Source organism: Sinocyclocheilus grahami, unplaced genomic scaffold (assembly GCF_001515645.1).
Source record: "Sinocyclocheilus grahami isolate Dianchi unplaced genomic scaffold, SAMN03320097.WGS_v1.1 scaffold497.1, whole genome shotgun sequence".
NCBI lineage: Eukaryota > Metazoa > Chordata > Actinopteri > Cypriniformes > Cyprinidae > Sinocyclocheilus > Sinocyclocheilus grahami.
This window is the reverse complement of record NW_015505676.1, coordinates 248,706-271,504: the sequence shown is the minus strand read 5'-3', so window position 1 is coordinate 271,504 and position 22,799 is coordinate 248,706. Positions and strand designations below refer to the sequence as shown.

Here is a 22,799-nt window from a genome sequence, read left to right as displayed (position 1 = left end):
TGAGAACTTAGTTTAGTGCTCACATGCTGTGACAGCCGCTTTCTGTCCGTCTGCTTCAGATGTGTGCACTCAGAAAACCTTATATCTGAAGTTTAAACGAATAAGCTATAAAACGCATGATTTCAGCACGATAAACATGATAATCAGAACCAAAACAGATGTTTTTAGCAGGTCGGAGCTGTAATGGCGCAGCTCTATTCTGGAAAAGGGGGCGGAAAGCAGCAGCTCATTTGCATTTAAAGAGACAGGCCCGAAAAACAGCGTGTTTCTGCTTCCACTCAAAATAGGCATTTTCAAAATGATAAAATAGATTATCTGTGGAGTATTTTGAGCTGAAACTTCTCAGACACATTCTGGGGACACCAGAGACTTATATTACATATTGTAAAAAGGGGCATAATATGTCACCTTTAACTTAATGTAAAAATACAGAAAATGAGCATGCACAATAAATATGGAATACCGATCAATACAATATCAACCAGTAACTGCTGTGATACCAATAATACCAAAGTGATTTTATGATAAACCTGGTACTTTTTTTGTCAAATTTAAAGCTTGACAGTGTCCCTTTGACTATCATTGGATGGAAAAGAGCATAAACATTCAGCCTAACACTTCCAAGGACGAAAGTAAGTCATATGGGCTTGGAATGATGATTAGTGATGATTTTTACTTTTGGGTGAACTAACCCTTTAACCAGATCTATACTTAAACCTAATCCACTCTTCAACTTCAGCTGCCCTCAGCGACATTTTATAATCCTAAATTTATGTTACTACTCAGGCTTCAGAAAACACAGAGCGTGAGACACTAAGAAAGTCCAGGTCTGTGTTTTTATGTGTGTGAGGAGAGAGTTATGCAAGTTCATTGGTCATTAACAGTTTCTCTACACTTCTCCAAATCCAAACACGCACAACTATTACCTTCATAAATCCCTGCGCTTTCTGCCACAAACTCCCCTTTTCAAAAACAAATGTTCTCTCTCACTGTCACACACACACACGCAGACGTGGCCATGGTTCACTGGCTCTGTGCACAGCCTTCCCTGTATCTTTTTGTCTGAGGGCCGCCAGGTTTTGTTTTGTGAGGAGAAATAACAAAAAGCGACCCCTTATTCCCTGACCCGCACCGCCTCCTCGCCGCTCTAAACCCCTCACACGCATTCCACACAGCGCCCGGGTCAAAGGCCACGCCAAGCACAATAACGAGTTAAAAAGGAAAGGGACGAACTGGGTGAAATTCATTCACATCTCAAATCCAGCTCAGCAGAGAAAGTGGGAAATTGAGAGAGTTTGAGGGAAAAATGCACTTTGAGGACTGTTTTCTTTGTCTAAATGAGCTGTGGGATACTAATCACATGTATCTTAGGAGAATTCACCTGACCTTTAGAGTTCTACAGAAACGTCTACAAAAACAGCATCAGCAGAAGCTGATTGTGAGGCTGACCGTATAGAGTGTATATATAGCAGCCTGGTTCTGGGAGTACTTTCTCAGTAATTTTGAACATTTAAAAAGTCTTGAAACAAATCAACACCATCAAGATTCATTGTTCCATCCAAGAATTTGAAAGTTCATTTTGAAAAGAATCATGCAAACATAGATACTTCTTTTGAGTAATTATTTGTGAACATTAAAAAGTATGTTCAGTTTGTGTAGTATTAATGTAATCCGCCTGTACTACATTCATTGTCACGTGACCAAACAGTATTAGTTGGGTCGCTTCTCTGTCATTTACAAACCCTCTCCCATTGCCTCATGGGACAGTTATGTCTGGATGAGGACTTCAGAATTTCGCTGAAAGTAACAAGTCATCAGAGTACTTTTTGTACACTACTTAGGCTACTACTCTTTCCACACATAGGTCTACTGATTTTTGCCTTCTAGTTGGGAAGTATGTATGTTCAGATAAAACCTCTCAGCTTTTTATCAAATGCACAAGTCAAATGTCCTACCAAAATAAATCTTGTTTAACAAACAAATGCAATCAAGTGTGTAAAATACTCTACTGCACTCCAAGGCTCCAATATGAAAAAGAATCATCTGCTAGTTTTCACAGTTCACAAACTAGCACATTACGGCATATTTATAAGGGCAAATTCAGAATGAAATGATTTTAAAGTCAGTGACCTGAGTTTTAAAGTGCCCTAAATCTAATCCTATCATCTCATGATTGTTTGTAAAACATTTCAAATCAAAATGACTGTTCTGCTCTGTTACTAAAGTATGGCCTCCTAGCATACTAGTCAACAAATCTGTGACATAAAATGGTTCAAACAAATAAATTCTGTTCTGTTTCTATTATGTGGACATACTTTAGTTGACAAATCTGGTCAAGTATGATAAATAAGTTGATAAATGAGCGTACAGCTTACTAGGTTTTAAACATGGCTCCTCTGAAGATTGCAATGATGTCACTTCCTCTTGATCATATCATTTAAAGAGACATTCATTATAACTTTGAGGTAAATAATCGGTGTTATGGACAAATAATTTGTGTTTTTTCATATAAATTTGATTTATCTAGTGTACACATTCTCAAAGTTATAGTGTTAAACTTTTTTCTTCCCCCCCCCCAGAAATGTTTAAGTAGAATTTCTATGACTGGCTATACATGTCAAAATAAACATATTGAAATATAAAACAAACAATTACATATTATTTATAGGCCAATGATAATTTTATGATTCATTTTTTTTAGGTTTCATTTCTAGCATGCAAATTTTCGTTTGCTTAATAAGAACATCATTTTTTAAAATCCTATTTGTTACTTAAAGCTGCAGTCCGTTATTTTTTTTGTGTTCAAAATTTACAAAATGTATACAATAAGCGAGTACACCATGAATCCATTTTCCAAACCGTGTTTTTGGCTTGTCCTGAATCACTACGGTACACCTATAACAAGTGTTTATATTCGGACTATTTTATACTGGTTCGGGTAGGTACCGCTGCGGAGTAGCCCAGTACATGCGTGATTCGTCATAGACATAAACAGAGAGAAGTAGCTCCGGCTACAATGTTCTTCCGCAAGACGCAGGCAGTTCTGTTTAATAACCGCTAGAGCGCCAAAAGTTACGGACTGCAGCTTTAACATTATTTAAATTACTTATCTAGCCTGCAAATACTTACCATAAATTTTCTTGCTGAAATACTAATTTCTAAGCTATCAGCAAATTCTCTGACTTCTCTCTTTCTTTTGCATTGTGGGTAATGAAGCACTTCTCTGGGAATTCAGCACCAGAATTTTAAATTTAAAATGACACTGACTGGTAGCTTTACAGAAGCATACTATATATAAACATATGAGTAGAAACATAAAAAGGTCTAACAACCTCTCTGCGCTCAATGTGGGTCTTGAAAAGTTTTTACATTAAATCAATTTCTTTGTGGAGACTTTAAATGGGAATTTTTACTTCCGGAAGCAGTCTGGTGCGCTTTATTGTCTGTATTGTGTGTGAGGGCACAATCATGAGGGCCCTTGTGTGAGAGAATCTTAATAGAGAATGAAATAAGCGTGTGGGAGAAAGTAAGATAATTAAAAGCTGTTGTGGTCTCTGCACAGAGCATGTCTCTAGAGGAAGATGCTAATCTTTATGACTGTGTGTGTGTGTGTGTGACCTGTGTCTCTTAGGGAGGATGTCTGTTCTGATGGAATGCTGACCTAGAAACCAGAGCATGGATAATCCTGACAAGATCACAAATCTCATTCTGTCACCAAAGGGATGATGTGTGTGAGTGTATTTGCAGTTGTGTAGGAAGATAATGAAGATTACATGTTATTGCTCTGTTCCAAAACCTAGTGAGCCGTCTACGGAGACAGCATTTTTAGATCATCAATGCTGCACTGCTGACAGAAATGAAGGTAACTTGTGCTGCCTAAATTCTAAATTCTAAAATGCACCTATATTCTAAAGCATCAGTGCATGTTTTCTCTGCGATAAAGGTAATAAATGATCTGCAACAAGCGCAGTAGAAAAAAAAAAATTAAGATGGCAGATGATGCAAGAAAAATGTCAATTATAAATAAATGTACAATTCATTCAACTCTTTAATCTAGCACAATTAAATTCAACAATTATCCTGCTAACAATGTTTGGTCTCCAGAATGTTCTTGGAACATGGAAAGTTCTATGTTTGCGGAGTAAAAACTGACCATTATGCTTGTGCTTTGTATGTTGTCTAGACTTATATGTATTGTCATATTAGCTTAGCAGCTAAATTCTGTTTAAATCAATTGCAAATCCAGTGTTTAATGTTAAGTGCTCCCTGTTGAAAAAACAGCATATGCTGGTTAGGCATGTTTTGAAGCTGGTCCTAAGCTGGTTCTAAGCAACTAGCTTCTGCTCAGGACCAGCTTAAACCAGCTCAATCCAGCTGCCATGCTTCAAAATACAGCATAGGCCTATGCTGTTTTTTTTTCCAACAGGGCTTGTTCCTAATAAGAATAATCAAATGAGAACCATACACTAACATAAATGGAATGTGCTGAAAAATACTATTTTGTCCATTATTTGTGCATACTATGCTTATGAGAGAATGATTGTGCTATTAGCTTAGCAACATGTTTACATTAAATGCTATTGAAATCAATTGTGAATATCTGCTATTCGTGTGGCCTGGAAAGTTGTAGAGCACTTGGTGATTCCGTCACAGTTAGAATGTTGCCTATGTAGGCATTAGAGTGCAAAGAAGCTCACTAGATTTAGGATCAGAGCTTATGCGTGTGTATGCTGCAAAATAACCCACTTTTTCCACATATTAAGTGTGCGTGCTAGTATATGCGTGTATGTGATGCATTGATGGTACACAGATGGTGTGAAATCTGTTCATGTGGTTTAAAAAAGCATAGATAGTCCTGGTATGTGTCAGAATATCAATAAAACTTTACAGCAGTGTGTGTGTGTGTGTACTTGTTTATGCTACATTGTGGGGACCAAATGTCCCCACAAGGATAGTAAAACCTGAAATTTTTGACATTGTGGGAACTGGCCTGAAAAAATATAAAAAATAGTAAATGATGTTTATCTGAAAGTGTAACTATGCAAACAGGTTTCCTGTAAGGGGTAGGTTTAGGGTTAGGGGATAAAACATATCGTTTGGCCAGTATAAAAGTAATTAGAGTCTATGGAAAGTCCCCACAATTCACAGAAACAAACGTGTGTGTGTGTGTTGACAGTTATGCAAATGCTGAGGGAGCCTAGTGTGTAACATTTAAGTTTAGATTGATGTAAGACCAGCTCCAGCATATGTACGGGCGCACACCATACACACCAACGGAAAGATTCAATGCTAACCTCTCGCCTCCAGCCAACCCTCCAACTCACTGGCGAACTCTCCGCACACACAAACAGCTGAACGAAAACAAACACGGGCACACACAGTTACGCTATCTATGAGGCCCAGACGGACCCTCTCCCCTCAGGCGGCCATTAGCAGAGCGAAGGTGAGTTTCAGAGAAAGAGAGGTGAATGATAGCCACGATTAACCAGCTCAGAGGCGAGTTTTTTTGTTTTATCAGCGAGTTTTACTGCATGGAATGTAATTTTTATTTGATAGAGTGTCTGGGTTGGAAAGAGAGAGAAAAGAAAGAAAAAGAAAAAGAAAAAGAAAAAGAGAGTAAGGGAACAGGTGCACCAAACAGTTTTTCCCCAATGTCTTATCTCAACATCTTTTTAAACATATTAACATGAAATCAGCATTGTTTATAGAAATACTGTTGAGTTAGTTAGAAACAGTCTTTATCACAACTCAATATCAAGTTCAGTATCAAATTATGATATTAGGTTAGCTGACAAATGTAAACAAATAAAAGTGTAACAGCCAGTACTGAATGACTACGTAAAATGTAACATGCTAAAACAGGGTTTGGTGTCATTGTGTGGTCACTATTGGAATTTTTTGGTAGGTATTGAAATGCTTTGGGTGGCTTAGGTCAACATTAACCAGGCCAGATGGCTCGCCTTTGCTAAACAGAGAAGCTGGACAAAGAAAAAACTAAATCCGGCCTAACCCATGGCCTGGCTAGCCGAGGAAGTGCTTTACATCTTTTAAAATTTAGGCAGCAGAGTATATCACATGATGCTGGTGTGAAGAAGAAATTATACATTTACAAAGAAACACCAAAATAAAGTATGAAAAAGCCTGACAATGGTTCCTCCAGGCCTGCAGGGGGCAGCAGTTCAGAAATGCATCTCTCTTGAATACCACAGTATAAAAACTCATTCAAATAATGACACAAGTCTCTGGCTGCATCCGAAATTGCATATTTTCCTACTATATAGTAGGCGAAAAAGAGCATGGGACAAAGTATGTCCAAACTCACAGTACTCCTAAAACAGAAGGGTAAAGTACCCAGATGACCCACTATGTCGGGTGAGATTCTGAAGCGTGCATACATCCAGATGACATTCATACTATATAGAACACACTTTTTCAGTGGTCGCGAAGTAATTACTTATTCAAAATAAGTACCTACTCAAGAGAGTATGCGATTTCGGACGCAGCCATTGTAAATGGTTGTGCATCAGAAAAAAACAACAAACAAAGCGTAATAAAGCTCTGCTCTTAAATATTAAATTTCCTTGCTAATAAAAATCAATGTCTTTCAAAGATTTTATGCCTTAAGTGATTTAAACAAATACAAGATGACCAGTGTAGTCTGATTCCCGAACAAATGACTCACTTACTTAAAAGTTATAATTTTTTTGTTATTTTCATCTTAAGGCTTGTGTGACACCTCAGTGTGGTTTCTGACTCAATATTCTTATGACAATGTGCAGATAAAGATACACATGTTTTTTTTGTAATTGGTGGTATTTTATAAAAAAACAAATGAATGATGTTAAAAATATGAAAATCTTACCACTTTTTTGACATGTTTAGTTTTTTATTTAATACACAGTTAGGACTAATTGGATTGAATTTATGTCACCACTAAAAACTCTGTGAAAAGTCCATCAATTGGCAACAGACTGATAAGGACAGTAAATGCCATAAAAATCACACCTCTCCCCCCCCACAATGTCTTCATTCAGAGGTCCTGAAAGAATAGTCACTGGAGCAGTTAAGGGGAATCAGAACCACAATTGATAATTCCTTGCAGTTCCCAACGCTAGCTACCATTGAGGGTTACCACGGACACAAGCAGGGTAGGTTGGATAAAACTGAATTTGTTTTCCTTCATTTAGATTACTCTCATTTGCTCAATCTACAAACGAATTAACACTGTCGAAAGTAATGAAATGGGAAGAACAAAAACATAAAAAACACATTAACAGAAATAAGTAAAATGATAAATGTGCCATTTCTGGTTGTTAGTCATTTGTGGTAATGACGGCAAGAAATCCTTAAATCAACGTGGGCAGAGAGAAGTCTGAACCAGAAAGCTCAGGTCACTCCGGCCGGTAACATTCTGTCTCTTCTTACATCTCATGATGATGTCATGTCTCATCCAGTGAAATAACTCAGGTGAACTGTGGACCTGAAGCCTCAAGCTGGCACAGGGTGATAAACGTAAATAAATGCAAACGCTGCTATGACATTAAAGCTTGATTTACCACTTTCCTAGAACTCAACTTCACATCCAAGTTCTAGTATCATGTATAGGCTCTTAAATATAGAGTCACTTGGACACAGCACATGTGTGTGAGGTACCATAAATTCTGGATGGGTTGTCTGCGTGTTCGCTGATCTCATACTTTGTAGTAAATATTGGCTGGACTCTGAGGAGGCATCTCTTGAACGATGTAGACGGGGTGTCCATAATCGCCGCTGACTTTTTCGTAATGGGGGCAGTACGCCGAGTCAGAGGTCCGCAGGGGAATGATGATATCACTGGGCTCTGAGCCAATATTGTTGCCCCCGCCGGCCCCCATAGCTGCCCCACAGGAGTTGCCTCTCTTTGGGGTAAGAGAGGAGAGTGTAAGGGCAGGATGGTGAGTTTCAGAGTGCTTGGCTTTCCGTCGCCGGTAACACACGACAGCGATCACTACGGCGATCAGGAGGATGAAGGCTCCCCCGACACCGCCGGCGATTAGGGCGATGTTAGAGACCGACACGGCCCCGCTGTCTCCCCTCTCACCTTCATCACCTGCTTTAGAGCCACTTTCTGTATCTGAAACAGAAAAGAGCTGATAAATCAATGACCCGACTTCTGAAGCTCACTTGCTTTTTGGCTTTATCTTCTACGACAAACATCCTGATAGTATTTAGATTAGATTCGATTTAATCCATAACTAGCTTTGATTTCAGCCGGCTTGAGTTCAAATATGCATCGTGTTTGGCTTTAACACTGCCGGTTCCTCAAATGTTTACCTTATGGAGATCAACCAGTGCAGTCTGAGCCTCCAAGAAAAAAAAAATCAATTACAAAACGCACTACAGTGCGTTAACATGACAACAGATACATATGCATATGGCATCAAGGCTAATACGTAAATGCAGTTGACAGAAAGTGTATTTTATTTTCATAATAAAAATTGTTTACTTGGCATCTTTCTGAGCCTGGGTTAACATTCTATTTTAGTTATTTATATAATATTGCTTTTGATATAATCTGTTCAAGTGACATTTGTTTCATTGTAGTAAGTCAAGTTAGGTTTATTTGTACAGTGTTTTAAACAATACATATTGTTTCAAAGTAGCTTTTCAGACTGGATTACTATATCATGAATGTATCATAATTGTGATGTAAAATGGTTAGTTCAAAATCTTGTACCACAAGCTAATTTTCTTTGAAAGTTACTCCAGAATTTTTTACTAAAATGTAATTTTAAAACTGGTAATTTAAAAAAACCCTAGAAGTAATATCATTTGATTCCCTTCTGCAGCATGAGGGGAAATAAATAAACTCAATCCATTTTCTTAATTTTGAGTGCATTCATTAAGCTCAACCTTTATAAACAACTTTGTTTTTGATAATTGGTTAATGCCTGATTATACAAAACAAAATCTCACAAATCAGTTAAGTCCCATTTTTTGTAACAGGGTTGGAAGCTTCACAAATCTTATAAGTTGAACAGAAAATAAACAGCTCATGTTATATTTAGTTTGACCTCCTGCAGCTGACGATCAACATCTTCTGAAGGCTCAGTGCTGCTTTCACTCACCATTTGTTGAAAAAAATGACCGTGTAATGAATGTCATGCCCTTTTTTTTACTGAGTTGTTTACTTTCTAATTAATTTAAATTAATGGCAGTTTAATGAAGTTCAATTTTAAATGAGTTTTATTCAGTCATTATCACTTTTGTTGCAAAATATAAGTAAACCTTATTGTTGCCAATTAATTAAAAATGTTAACTGAATGAACTGCATTAAATGCTGATAAATGAATCAAATCAATGAAAATAAATTAAAAATCAATTCATTAAATGAAATATCAATGTTTGCAGAGAAAAACCTCCAAAATGAAGATTGCGTCAGTAAATCATTAAACAGACAAACACAAAAAGTTGCTTTGGAAGTCAATATTTCCATATCAATGAACGTATTTCTTTGAGTTTGTCATTGCGACTGAGGTGGTCGTCCACACAGGATGTGTTCCTGTATGCCAGCGCACTTCTTGCCTATTTAGTACTTGCCTCTCTCCAGGCTGCTTTGTATAGGAAACTGCCTCTCAGGAATAACAGAGACTCGACCGCAACTATGTTGCCTTTTAACCATGTATACAATCATCCCACACACACACACACACACACACACACACACACACACAGTCTCTGAAACACACAGTCATTGCATCTTCCAGCCTTCACATTACTAAATATTTCATAGGTGAGGCGCCTCTCTGCAAAACTTGGTACTTCATCCATGTAAGTCTCGGCATTCAGGCACTGAATACTGCATTCAAACAATGTTCGAGCTCCAGCCCCATGGTGCAAAGAACTTAATCTTCAAACTTATTTTCCTTTCCAAATATAAAGGCAGTTCATGAGGACGATATTGAATTCCTCATTGCAGAAACACTTTGTATTCGATCCATTCAATATTTTATTGAACCCCTGAATGACACACCGTAGTTAATCCGCGGCGCTCACGTTACAAAGACTTTTTTCCCCATCCAAAATATCTCGATTATTACGTTCTTAGGAAAACATTACGGCAGACGGCTGAGGAGCACATGACAACGAGGGGTGCCAGCAAACATTAAATAGCTTTTCTGCTTGAGGGTAACAGATTTATTTTAATGTGAAGCTTGATAACAAGGAACTGAGGCTGGGCTCCGTATTTGCCGGTTGGCTAATGAATTTGAAGTTTATGTTCAAAGCACTTTTGTGCAATGATGTTTGCCACAGATTTAGGATATTTTCTGAATTCAGTACAAATTAAGCTCTATGGACAGCATCCGTGACATGCTTTCAGTTACCACCCAAATTCAATTAGAGAAAAAAATTAATGAATTGTGTTTACGACAATGCACTTGCAATGAAAGCCCAAGGCACTTATATTAATACTATAATCCAACTTCTCTATAAAATGTGTTTGATTTGAGCTATAAAGAATCTAAATAATCCTTTTAAATTAAGCGAGGCTGATGAACCTCTTGTTGTGTGTTACTGTCTGTAAAATGTTTCTTATGCTCAACAAGGCTGCATTTGTTTGCTCAAAAATACAGTAACAACAGTAATATTGTGAATTATTATTACATTTAAAAAAAGCTGTTTTCTATGTGAATATATTTAAAAATGTAAATATATTATTCTTGTGATGCAAAGCTGAATTTTCAGCATAATTTCTCCAGTCTTCAGTGTCACACGATCCTTCAGAAATCATTTGTATATGCCGGTTTGCAGCTCAAGAAACATTTCTCTTAATTATCAATGGTAAAAACAGTAGAGCTGCTTAACATTATGTGCATGTTCAGAATTCTTTGATGAATAGAAATCAAAATAACAGCATTTATTGGGAATAGAAATCTTTTGTGACATTAGAATGCCTTAACTGTCACTTTTGATGAATTGAATGCATCGGTGATGAATAGAAGCATTAATTATTAAAAACATCTTTCTGACCTTAAACTTTTGAATGGTAGTGTACTTGTCTATGTGGTCTTTATGGTATAATTGGGCATATAAGTATACACGAGTGAAAAAAATGTATGTAACTTTGAACAGACAAGGTTAGTAACGTTAGTAAGGTTAGTATCATTTAAATACGGTGGCCGAGAAGTGCAAAGCAAATCACAATTCTGAAAACAAAATAACAAATTACAAACGCAAATGCGATTTGAAAAGGGAGAAAAAAAAAAGTTCGGCAAAAGGTGGGATCGAACCCGGGTCGATCGCGTCAAAAAGTCAACGACACGCGCGTATCCATCTGCACCACTGGAGCTGATGTTTTACAGCCGCTTTTAACTAAATGTAGATATACACTCTGTATTTTTTATTCCATAGTAAGGGCAATTCATACAATACATTTAAACTGAGCTACTTTAATACCATCTCCGAACTTTCTACCACGACTCTGCTGTTCTTCGGCTGGTTCTTCCTGTACTAGAAATGACAAAAGTATACAAATAAATAAAAATAAATAAATAAAATATATACCCAAAGTATGTTCAGGTTGACTAGTTTATTAGATTTTTATATGTATTTATACTTTATTCATGATTTAATTCATATTTATTTCACAAAAACATTTGAATGTGAGCATCTGAAAGCAGCTGTAAGACTGATCTATAAATACATTGAGTCTGCTGCAGTTTATCATTGACTTTTTACCAAAGTACCTGCATTTCTGACATCCCTAGAAGGAACTACGAAAAAAAAAAAAGAGGATGAGGGTGAGCGGAAAGGTGAGTAGGCGTAGAAAAACAGTAGTCTGGAAGGTTCTTATGATGGTTGTGGTAGACAAAAGGCCGTGGGTTTAAAAGGAAGATGAAAAGCAGACATGACACACACTGCAGTGCAGACTTTACAGTCTACATGTTCTCTCGAGCAGTCGAAAAATCACAGACGAGAGAGAACAACGGATGACTACGGTAATTGAGACAATGATCTGCGGTGATGTACAGAAAAGCATGTCTGGAACTGAGATGAAGGGGAAAAAAACTGGCAGAAGAACATTTTGAAACGGCCCACATACTGACCCGCTCCGCCCCGCTCCCAAAATTCCCCAGCCCCCTAAACAAACCCCCACCTGACAAAAGGGGATTGACCCATGATGACCAACGATGGGAGCAACAACAGCTCGAAAAGATGGTTTTAACCCCCGACAAATAAGGCCAGCGGCCAAGTCAACCTTTTCAGCCCACTAGGAATTAGCACAATCTGTTTGGGCTGCACAAACCCAGAGTAATTTTCCCTAAGTAAGCTCAAGTTCCTGCTGGCAAGAGGGCCTTCCATGACCTCATTATCCTGCAGCTGTGCCAGGGCAGGCCTAAAGGGGGCAGCACACAATATGAGACACACTGGGTGTGTGTGAGAGATTATATGAGAACACATTCTTCCAATGACAGAAAATATCTCAGACAAAACCAAGCCAGAGCGGGACTGTTCAAGGACACCTCGGGAAATCACTTTAAATGTAGCTCAGTGTAACATAGGGGCATATAATGATCTGAAAGTATGGGAATCTCATTATGAATCTTTTAATATGCATTATGAATATTAATTAAGTGATGTAATATTGGCCACCTGATTTGCTGAAAGATACACTGTATCACTGTAACATTTTTCGAAGTTGTAAACAAGGGCTGCACAATGAATCAAATTTCTAATCGCGATTACAATTATGGATAGAATCTCATTATGAATCTTTTAATATGCATTATGAATATTAATTAAGTGATGTAATATTGGCCACCTGATTTGCTGAAAGATACACTGTATCACTGTAACATTTTTCGAAGTTGTAAACAAAACAAAACTATTGTTTCTTTACAAGAGAATACTATTTTAGTTTTTAGGGTTTAGAGCCGTTTAATTCCAAAGTTTTGGAATTCCTGGTTCTGGAATTAACTCTAGAATAGATTCTTCACTGTTTCTGATTCTTTTTTTTTTTTTTTTAAAGATTGGAGTTGCTGTGACAACGTTAGGGCTGCACAATGAATCAAATTTCTAATCGCGATTACAATTATGGATGCCACAATTACGTAATCGTTCAAAGTCCACTTATGTTATTCTGCGTGCTTAAGATGCGTTTTTTCTTTTTATATGTTATCTTAAGGGTTTTTCCATTGTTTTAATTTTAGTTTTAGTATAACATTATAATACCATTCATATTTTTAACCAATTTTAAACCAATCTGATGTATACACTCTTAAAAATAAAGGTGCTTCGTGATGCCATAGAAGAACCTTTTTGTCTAAATGGTTCCATAAAGAACCTTTAACATCTGAAGAACCTTTCTGTTTCACAAAAGGTTCTTTGTGGCAAAAGAAGGTTCTTCAGATTATAAAAAGGTAAGAAAGAGGTGGTTCTTTAAAAAACCTTTGACTGAGTGGTTCTTTGTGGAACCAAAAATGGTTCTTCTATGGCATCGCTTGAAGAACCTTTTGAAGCACCTTTATTTTTAAGAGTGTAGTTGACATTCAAGGCTTAATACTATAGAAAAGCACTAAAAGTTTTTCAGTCAGAGTGTTTTCAGCTTGTTTATTTTCATATAAAAATACGGCATGCAGTTGCATCAAACAATGGTATAAACATCATTCAAAGTAAATTGTGATAATCGCAATTACAATTTCAAGGGAATAATCGACAATTATGATATTTGTCATAATCGTGCAGCCCTAGACTACGTTATGAAGGCTTACTTTCTTTTGCAAATCACGTCTACTCACCATACTTTTTTTTTTTTAACAGAATCATTGAAACAAACCTTCTGAAAGAACTGGTATCTGGTAAATCTAACTTATCACTATTCCCAAATGACTAAGAGGCTATTAAAAAATAACTGATTCTCTTCGATGGAATTGATTCCAATTTTAGTAATTGATTCTTAATTCCCAACACTTTGGAATCGAGGAACCATTTCAAATATAAAAGGAATCAAATCAAATTTACTATCAATTTCGAAAGAAACTTTTTTTCACATTGTTTTCAGTGTGGCACTAAACATTGTAGGATTACCACTTACTGCTTGTTTGTCAAAAAGCTTTCTTTAGTGTGTCCTGAAGCTGGAAGATGGGAACGTAAACGTTTTTCCAAAGGTCAAAACCATATTGGACCTAAAACATCACCTTTTGACTAGGGGAACGCAATGAACTTTGCAAAAGAGTTCAGATGTTCTGGTTTTCGGGCCTGCTGCTGTGATCTGTAACACATAAAGTCCTGTCATGCTGTGGATTGTGGTTGAACAAGTCTCTTTCATCTGCCGCTACGCAGATGTGATGCACTAAGTGAGCGCGTTTATGAGGAACAGTTGTTCTATTGCTTCACTGAGCTGAGCAATGATTGGATGAATAGCTTAAAAGGATATTTTTCAAGATTCTGTCATCATTAGGGGCTTTCGCACCACGTAGTTCTAGGAACTAGCCAGCAGGGTAGTTCCTAGAGAACCTATTTCTCTCTTGGGCCGTTTTCCTGGTTGCATTCGCACCGGCAGCAGGAACTCTGAAGCAATGTCTTTTTATAATGGAGATGGAGATGTAAATGCACAATTTACGCGATTGCAAGAGCAAAAAGTTGGGCTAAGAGACTAATTTTTTCATGACAACTTGCAGTGTTACATATCATCGAAGCTGAGAAAAGAACACAACGCTGCAGACAACAGGTAAATGGCGTTATCGCTGTTTTCCATGTTCGTGGAGTAAATATGTTTACATGGCTTTTGTTTCGCGTGCGTTAGGCCAATTAGCGTACACTTACATCACTGATAGCTCCTATAGAACTGCTTTAGACCCTGCTCTGAAGTAGGAGCTCATTTAGTTCCTCCAAACAGAGTTCCTAGAACTAAAACCGTTCCTAGTTCCTGCGTGCGAACACGCCAAAAAGTGGGCAGTTCCACAATTAGTTCAGGTACTATGAAAAGGTTCCGGTGGTGCGAAAGGCCCTATTTATTCACCCTAATGTCGTTTCAAACCTTTCTTTATTCATTGGAGCACAAAAGATGATATTCTGAAGAATGTTCAACTATTTTTAGACGTATAATGAAAACCAGTGGTATCCAAAACAACACTGAACCCTACTGACTTTAATTTTATGGAGTTTTTTCCCCCCCCAAACATCTTTTGTGTTCCACAAAATAAACAGTCATTCAGTTTTGGATCAACATGAGGAAATTATGACAATTTTCATTTTGGGTAAACTATCCCTTTAAGTGAGCACTTTGCTGATTGGTAACACGCTTTACCATGATGTCACTGAATGGACATTACTGCTTTTAAAACCTCCTGGACGGTTTATACTTATGAATTCAGAAATCATAATTATAATAACTAACAATTTTAGCTGAAAAAACCCCCAAAAACGATTCAGACAATATAATTTTAATTAAATTAATTTTTGTTGTTGTTTTGTGTTTTTGCTTTTCCACTATTTATTTTTTTATAATTCTTTATAGGAAATGTCAAAAAGAAAAACAGACAAACAAACAAACTGCACTTGTCTAGCAATTTCATGGGGTGTTTAATTATGACAAATACCAATTTTCTTCTGCTGTGATTCTTTAATTAACGCCTCCAAGTCAAGGCTCAAAGAAAATCCCAAGTATCTCCAGTGGTAATAACAACATCGTGGTGACGTCCATCATTCCGGCTTGTCTTGAAGGCAGCATGTGAGTGACAGTCCAGTCTCTATGGAAACAGGGCTAAAATCCCACTGATGTAATCTTAAATGTCATCTTTGGTGAGCAATTGACAGGTATTAACAGCTAATCCTGTCTGACATCCTCTCCCCCCCCACACACAGTGGGTTCTCCTGTTTTAATGACTGACCTGTCCAGCAGCTCAGTGTAGAAATATCCAGACAGCGCACAAAGCTGCGACCCCTGCGGTGCACAGAACTGAATGGTGACAGGGAACTCAGACTCTTCTACTATCACAGCAACAAAATACCAAACTATTTCTTTAACAAGGTCATAAACTCACAGCCAGAGTAATAAATCTAGCCACAACTAATGAAACAAGACATAACTCGCTCCTAGTTAACTGTGCTGTCCAGGCCTGCTGCTCCCTGCAGCTCAGACGAGAGACACAGGTGGCAGAGGTTCTGTAAAAGGTCTTGTAAACTTGGTTAAATAATTACAGGAACAAGTCAAAAATTCAAGTGAATCCCTGCGTTTTGTACTTTCAGGGCTGCTTTTAATGGACATTTTCATGAGGCAACATTAAGAATGAATGATCTAAACGGGCACAGATAATAGAAAGAGACAGAGAGAGAGAGAGAGAGAGGGATCGAGATGAGACGAGTAAAAGATAGAACATCATGTGGGAGTGAAGGACAGTGGATGAGAAAGGTGAGAGGCCCCAGTCTAATTAAAGAAAGTTTAATATAAGGGAAAAAACGAGAGAGACAGACAGAGAGGTAAGTGAAGCATGTCCAGGTCAAGTTTCACCCTAATAATAAAAATAAAGAAGGACTATTTAATTAAGATTTAATATTAAGATTACAAATTCTCACCACCATAATGCATTCAGATGTTTTATTCTAAGTTTTGTATAGAAGCATTATTCTGGTTAAGCAACACAGAAAGTGATAAAACATACATATATGTTATGTTAATATTAATTTCTGATCATATTAATAAAAATAAGTATATTTAAATAATAATAATTAAAATATTTAATAATATTAATATTGAAAATAAGCGGTTTATTTTCACAATACTATATTACTATTAACAATATACTATTTGTTTTTGGGGGAGGGGTTCTCACAAAACCTATTACAAAAATGTCCAGTCCATATTTCATTCACTCTAAAATCAAAATAATTTAATAACACTTTTTGGATTGTGACATTATCTTAAATTTTTTTTTAAGAAAAATAACAAGAAGAAATAAATAAATAACTAAAGATACTTGTTCTCAGAATCCCATTATTTTAATAAGGCTTTTAAATATTATTTAAATTTGGAAGTATTTATACATGATGATTCATTCGTTGCACTTTTTTTTTTACGGTCCTGAAAATGAAATTACAATGCAAAACATCTTAATGGTCTTGAACATAGAATTAATTAATTACCTTTTTATGAAAAATGCAACTTCTTATTTCTTTATTTTCTTTTTTGGAAGGCCAGGCAAGACCTGGACATGTTCTTGACAGGTTTCTCCAAGGTACAGAGAAGTGAAGCGAGAGCACAAATGACTCAGAGGAACAATCTGAGTGAAACAAGAGTGAGATGGTAAAGGTTTTTCTAGGTCATGTTCATGTCAATAATGTTTGGAGGAGCTGGAGAGACGAGGACGAGAAGAAGGCAGAAAACAGATCTACTGTCGCACTTTTAAACAGCTTTTAAAGCGCAAGCACACCTGTCAATCAGACACCGACAACAGCAGAATCCGCACACACTACCTGTCTAACATCAATGTTTATACACACATACCCTCACACTTTCAGACAAAACCCACACAGAGAACTCAAACTGCATATTCAGCAGTGTGAAATCTCTGTCCCCATGTTGCAGGTGAGTATATGATGCATGTTTGAAGAGGTGTGGACTGGAGAGGCATTAACAAAACGAGAACTCATTATTGCTCCGCGATTCCTCCTCCCTCATCCAAATCCCAGGGCGGCCCCACCACCAAAACCCTGTACCACAAAGAGCCCAGATAAAGACACATTATTGAGAATCGGCCTGCTGAAATAATGCGCTCTGACATCTGAGTCAGCCCGCAGCCAGCAGCGTGGAGGTGGGGGCGTGGGGAACAGTTGAAGAGGAGGGAGATGGGAGAAGGAGAGAGAGAGAGAAACTCTATGAACTCTGCGCTGATGAGGTACCGCAGTAGACATCGCAGATCTGCCCACAGCTTGATGCGGACTAAAGTGCTATACATTAATGTCATGAAATATGCATAGTTTAGACAGCAGCAGTCCTTATTCATTGCCAGCTAACAGCAAACACAGTTCTGAAAGCGTATTTATAATTAATGAAAGCATCATCCCTACTGGCAAAAACCTTTTTTCAAGGTTGATATTTCCACTTAATCTGGCTGATGTGTGGAAATTATTTTAAACATCATAAACCAGAGGAAAACCTGTAATCTCCTTGAAAAAAAGCGAATAATTTATTCCGTTTTTTTTAGGGATTCCACTCAATTTGACTAGTATAAAAAGTGTAATATGAGACATTTCAAAAACAAACCTTGAAACTTTTCCATATGCATGATAAAACAAACTGTGACTGTTTCCGTACTCTGCTGTCTTTAGAAACATGTGCGTGTCTCTATATACTTATCAGATGTACATTAAGCACTTCAGCTCTGAATTAATTACAGTGCTCCCCACAAACGTCTGCGATTAATTCAGCTTAAATCTGCTTTACATAAGAACCGCATTCAAACTTTTCTTTGTAGATAATATCAGCTTTGAGTGCGCTTTCTATTTTTGGTCTTTATAAACTTTCAAATACACTATTGTTCAAAACTTTGTGGTCAGAAAGTTTTTTTAAAACAAATTAATACCTTTATTCAGCAAGGCTGCATTAAATTAATCAAAAGTGACAGTAAAGAGTTTTACATTGCTTCTACTTTGAATAAATGCTGTTCTTTTGAACTTTCCACTCATCAAAGAATCCTGAAAAAAAAGTATGACGTTTTCCACAAAGCACAAAACTTTTCACAAAAATTTTCTTGAGCAGCAAATCAGCATATTAGAATGATTTCTGAAGGATCACATGACACTGAAGACTGGAGTAATGATGCTGACACGTTGTTGAATGCTTGAATCTGATTGGCTGACAAAGGTTTTAAGGTGTGCAATTATTTTTAGGGAAACGCGCTAAAGTAGTTCCAGGCAGGTCTTGACCGTTTTACATGTCCATATCAGTTCGCCAAACGATTTCAGATATTTCGAAGGTACTTACAATAGTCACCTTTATTTATATAGCGCTTTTAACAATACAGATTGTGTCAAAGCAACTGAACAGCATTAATTAGGAAAATAGTGTCAATAATGCAAAATGACAATAGTAAACACTAATTTTTCAGTTAAAGACAGTTCATCATTGAATTCAGTGATGTCAACATCCAGCTCAGTTTAAATAGTATCTTTGCAATCATGTCAACGATAACGCTGGAAATGAAGTGTCCCCAACTAAGCAAGCCAGAGGCGACAGCGGCAAGGAACCAAAACTCCATCGGTGACAGAATGGAGAAAAAACCTTGGGAGAAACCAGGCTCAGTCGGGGGGCCAGTTCTCCTCTGACCAGACGAACCAGCAGTACGGAAAAATCAATTTAAGATGTAATAAAACAGACGATGAATAATATTAACAGCAATTATTATATGATGCAATCAAACTTATAGCAAAATGTGGTAGTTCTGTAAGTTGTTTCAGGGTTGGCATCATCTGAGGTCCTCTGAGGGGTTGCGTCATCTCTTCTCAGGTGTTCTACAATAGGCCTACAATAGCAAAAGAACCAAACCCCACAAAGACCCTGACCAAGCAAATAAATACAGCAAACAATAAGATAAAAATCCCAAATTATTTCCATGTTTTTGGCACAAAGTTAAGTTAATAAGCGAGGTAATATGCCACTGTTCTTGAAGCAGATGAACTTACATTTTAGATATAAGTAGAGACGCTGTTACCAAACCCTGTTGAGAGGACTGGACGGTCTCTAATATCTTCATTATTAACTGCTTATGCCTCTATTTCTAGGTCTAAAATGACATATTGAAATTAGGACGTGTTGGATGAGATGCATAAGAAATTAATCCTACTCACAAAAGCGTTTTAATGACAAAAACCTGACAAATGTCCTGAAATACAACATCTGAGCAATATTTGAGGTGTTATTACCGTAGTATAAGCAGAATAATTGACTCTGGTCCATTCAATTATTAGAAAATAACTTCACATTGTGGCCGCATCACCACCTTGGGTGTGCATTATTTTTCGAATAATTCAATGGCTCGTTGTCAATTATTCCTTACATATACACTCACATTTATGAGAAAAAGTAAAAATTCTGAAAAACAGTTGCAATTTTTAAAATGTAAATTCACAATGTAAGATATGAAGTTTAATTACAAGAAATAAAGTGTCAGTTAGGAGATATAATTCGGCAATCATGTGACAAAATATTACACTGTGAGATGTAAACGACTGAAGAAATCAGATACATGATGACTCACCAACTAGTTGGCTACTTTTCTGACAGATTAGTCGAATAATAAAAATGGAGTAGTCATGCAGTATTTGCATAATGAATTAAAACTAGGATTCTTTCTTGCATTTAGCCATCTGAAACTGCAATACATGCGTTTTATTCATAGCATGTGCGTGCTGAATGTCGTAGTGTCAAAGCACCTCTGATGTGGAATTAAATTTATGCCTTGCATTGCGAGCAATGTTTTTTTTTTCTGGAAATGCAAATCTAGTTATTTTAGTGTCACGTTGTTGTATACTACAAATATTCTTAAAAAGAAACAATGGAGATATCTTCATTTGCATATATACTCCATCTTCCCATTCCCCGAGATTGCATCGAGGCACTGATCTCAAAGCTTGTGTTTTTTAGCACTAGCTCAGGTTCACCTGCATTGTTTCCCTGTATTTTGGCACAATGCAGTCTTCACTCCATTTGAACAAGATGCCAAGTCCCTGCTGGTCAAAAATGGCTCACAGCATGATGCTACACAAGCATACTTCACTACAGGTATGGTGTTTTAAGGTGTGAGCAGCGTGAGCTCTGCACCTTTGAATTCTGTTCAAAAGCTCTACCTTGGTCTCATCTGACCACAATATCTTTCCTAGGTCTGCATTACATTTTCTTTCTCTCCCAACATGGTTCTTTCTGAGTAATGGCTTCTTTTGTACCACCACCCCATGTAGGCCAGAGCTCTTGATATGATTGAGTTTAGATTTTATTTTTGGTTATTGAACTCTGTGGTTTTTTCAAAGCCACTGTTGGCCTTTCGCAACTCTCCTTCTTCAGAGTTTTGAAGAACAAGCTTTCTACTCAATGTCTGGTTGGAGTGATATAGCTTGTACTTCTTGATAACGGAATGAACAATGGCTACTAGGATATCCATAGACCAAGACATTGTTTTATATAATTTGTAATTCAGTCAAGATGAGACTATTTAAAATAGCAACTTGTGCACTATATGGCAAGTCTTCTAAAACCTTCCATGGCTTCAGACTTGGAATATAGTGCATAAATTGTATCTACTACATTTATGGAGATTTTTAGAGCACGGGCTACTCTCAGTCATTGTCCATCTCATTTTCTGGTCAATAAAGAGGAAATTCAAATGGATTGGATCCATGAATACAAATACAAAGGCGCTGTATGTCGGAGGAGGGCTGTCTCTTTCTCTGTCTCGTTTCCTCTGAGCTAATTATCTTAATAGGTTGACTAATAGCACCTCTCAGAAGTGTGTCAATGGTCTGGGAGGGATGGAATGGATGAGATGTGGAAATAGAACCTGACAACACACACAGGGCCCTGTGAAAGTCTAAACCAAATGCAAGAGAGCCTACATCAAGGAGCTGTCCTGATAAGGTCAAAAGTAATTAAATCTCACCTTGTGTTTAGACCACAACAATATGCCCGAAAGAATAACATGTATTTGAAACATCTTGTTTTCAGACAATGTACTCCAGTCTGGAAATGATGCTCCTCGCGTGTTGTTCCAGTCATTATTTTTAAGTATGAGGTGGGAAAATTCAGAGTTTCAAGCTGTGTGGAACGTAGCATAAGTATAAACAAGTTAAAAACATCTGCCAGTGCAGTGCATTTTCTATGAAAACAAGTCTTAATAACTTATGCAGTGTTGCTTCAAAAGTAAATTTGTCTTGTTTTCATTTATTATTTTTTTAAATTGCTCGATATTTTTACTAAAAACAAGCCAAAAAAAAGACTAATTAATATTTCACTAAGAAGACTTTCTTTGCACTGTATGTGAATAGTTGGTTTCATACAGTACAGACAGTGTATGGGATTGACAACTGCATTTACAAAACAGGCATGACTTTAAATATTAAAATTACCTGTTCACACAACATTTTACAAAAGCGGATCAAATACTCTCTGTAAGAACAAATACCCAAAATCAGGCTTTCTTGCTCCCTTTTCTCATGATAGCTGTAAATATCACCTGTAACCACAGTGACTGAAGTAAATATCAAAGATGGTGTCTTTTATAACATTTTATTTATTTATTAACTGTGTTTTTCAAAAATGTAAGAGACAGAAGCTGGTTGTAACTCATTTTAACAGTGAAGGTACTGTTAAAAGTTTGGGGTCAGTAAGTTTTATTTTTGAGAGAAATCGATACTTTTATTTGGCAAGAATACATTAAATTGATCAAAAGTTAAATTAAAGAGGTTTCTAATGTTCTATTTAAAAAATGCTTTCTATTTATCAAAGAATCCTGTAAAAAATGTATCATGGTTTCCACAAATATTAAGCAGCACCACTGTTTTCAACATTAATAATAATAATAATAATAATACTGTAAGTAATGGTTCTTGAAAAGCAAATCAGATTTCTAAAGGATCATGTGACACTGAAAGCTGGAGTAATTGCTACTGAAAAATCAGCTTATTTACAGGAATAAATTACATTTAAAAATGTATTTAAATAGAGAAAATGTAATTTAATGAATGCAGCCTTGGTGAAGATTTTCAAAAACACACACAAAAAAATCTTACCAACCCCAAACTTCTGAACGATAACTTTGTTTAAAATA

General features: G+C 36.8%; 1 protein-coding gene across 1 annotated transcript in view; it reads right to left on the bottom strand.

The window, feature by feature from the left end:
- Positions 1-12,311: 12,311 nt before the first annotated feature.
- Positions 12,312-22,799, bottom strand: part of LOC107554296 (ephrin-B3-like) — a 41,303-nt gene continuing 30,815 nt past the window's right edge. The window contains exon 3 of the mRNA XM_016236777.1: positions 12,312-12,376. Within this exon, the coding sequence (XP_016092263.1) occupies positions 12,312-12,376 (65 nt within the window). The remainder of the gene's footprint in view (positions 12,377-22,799) is intronic.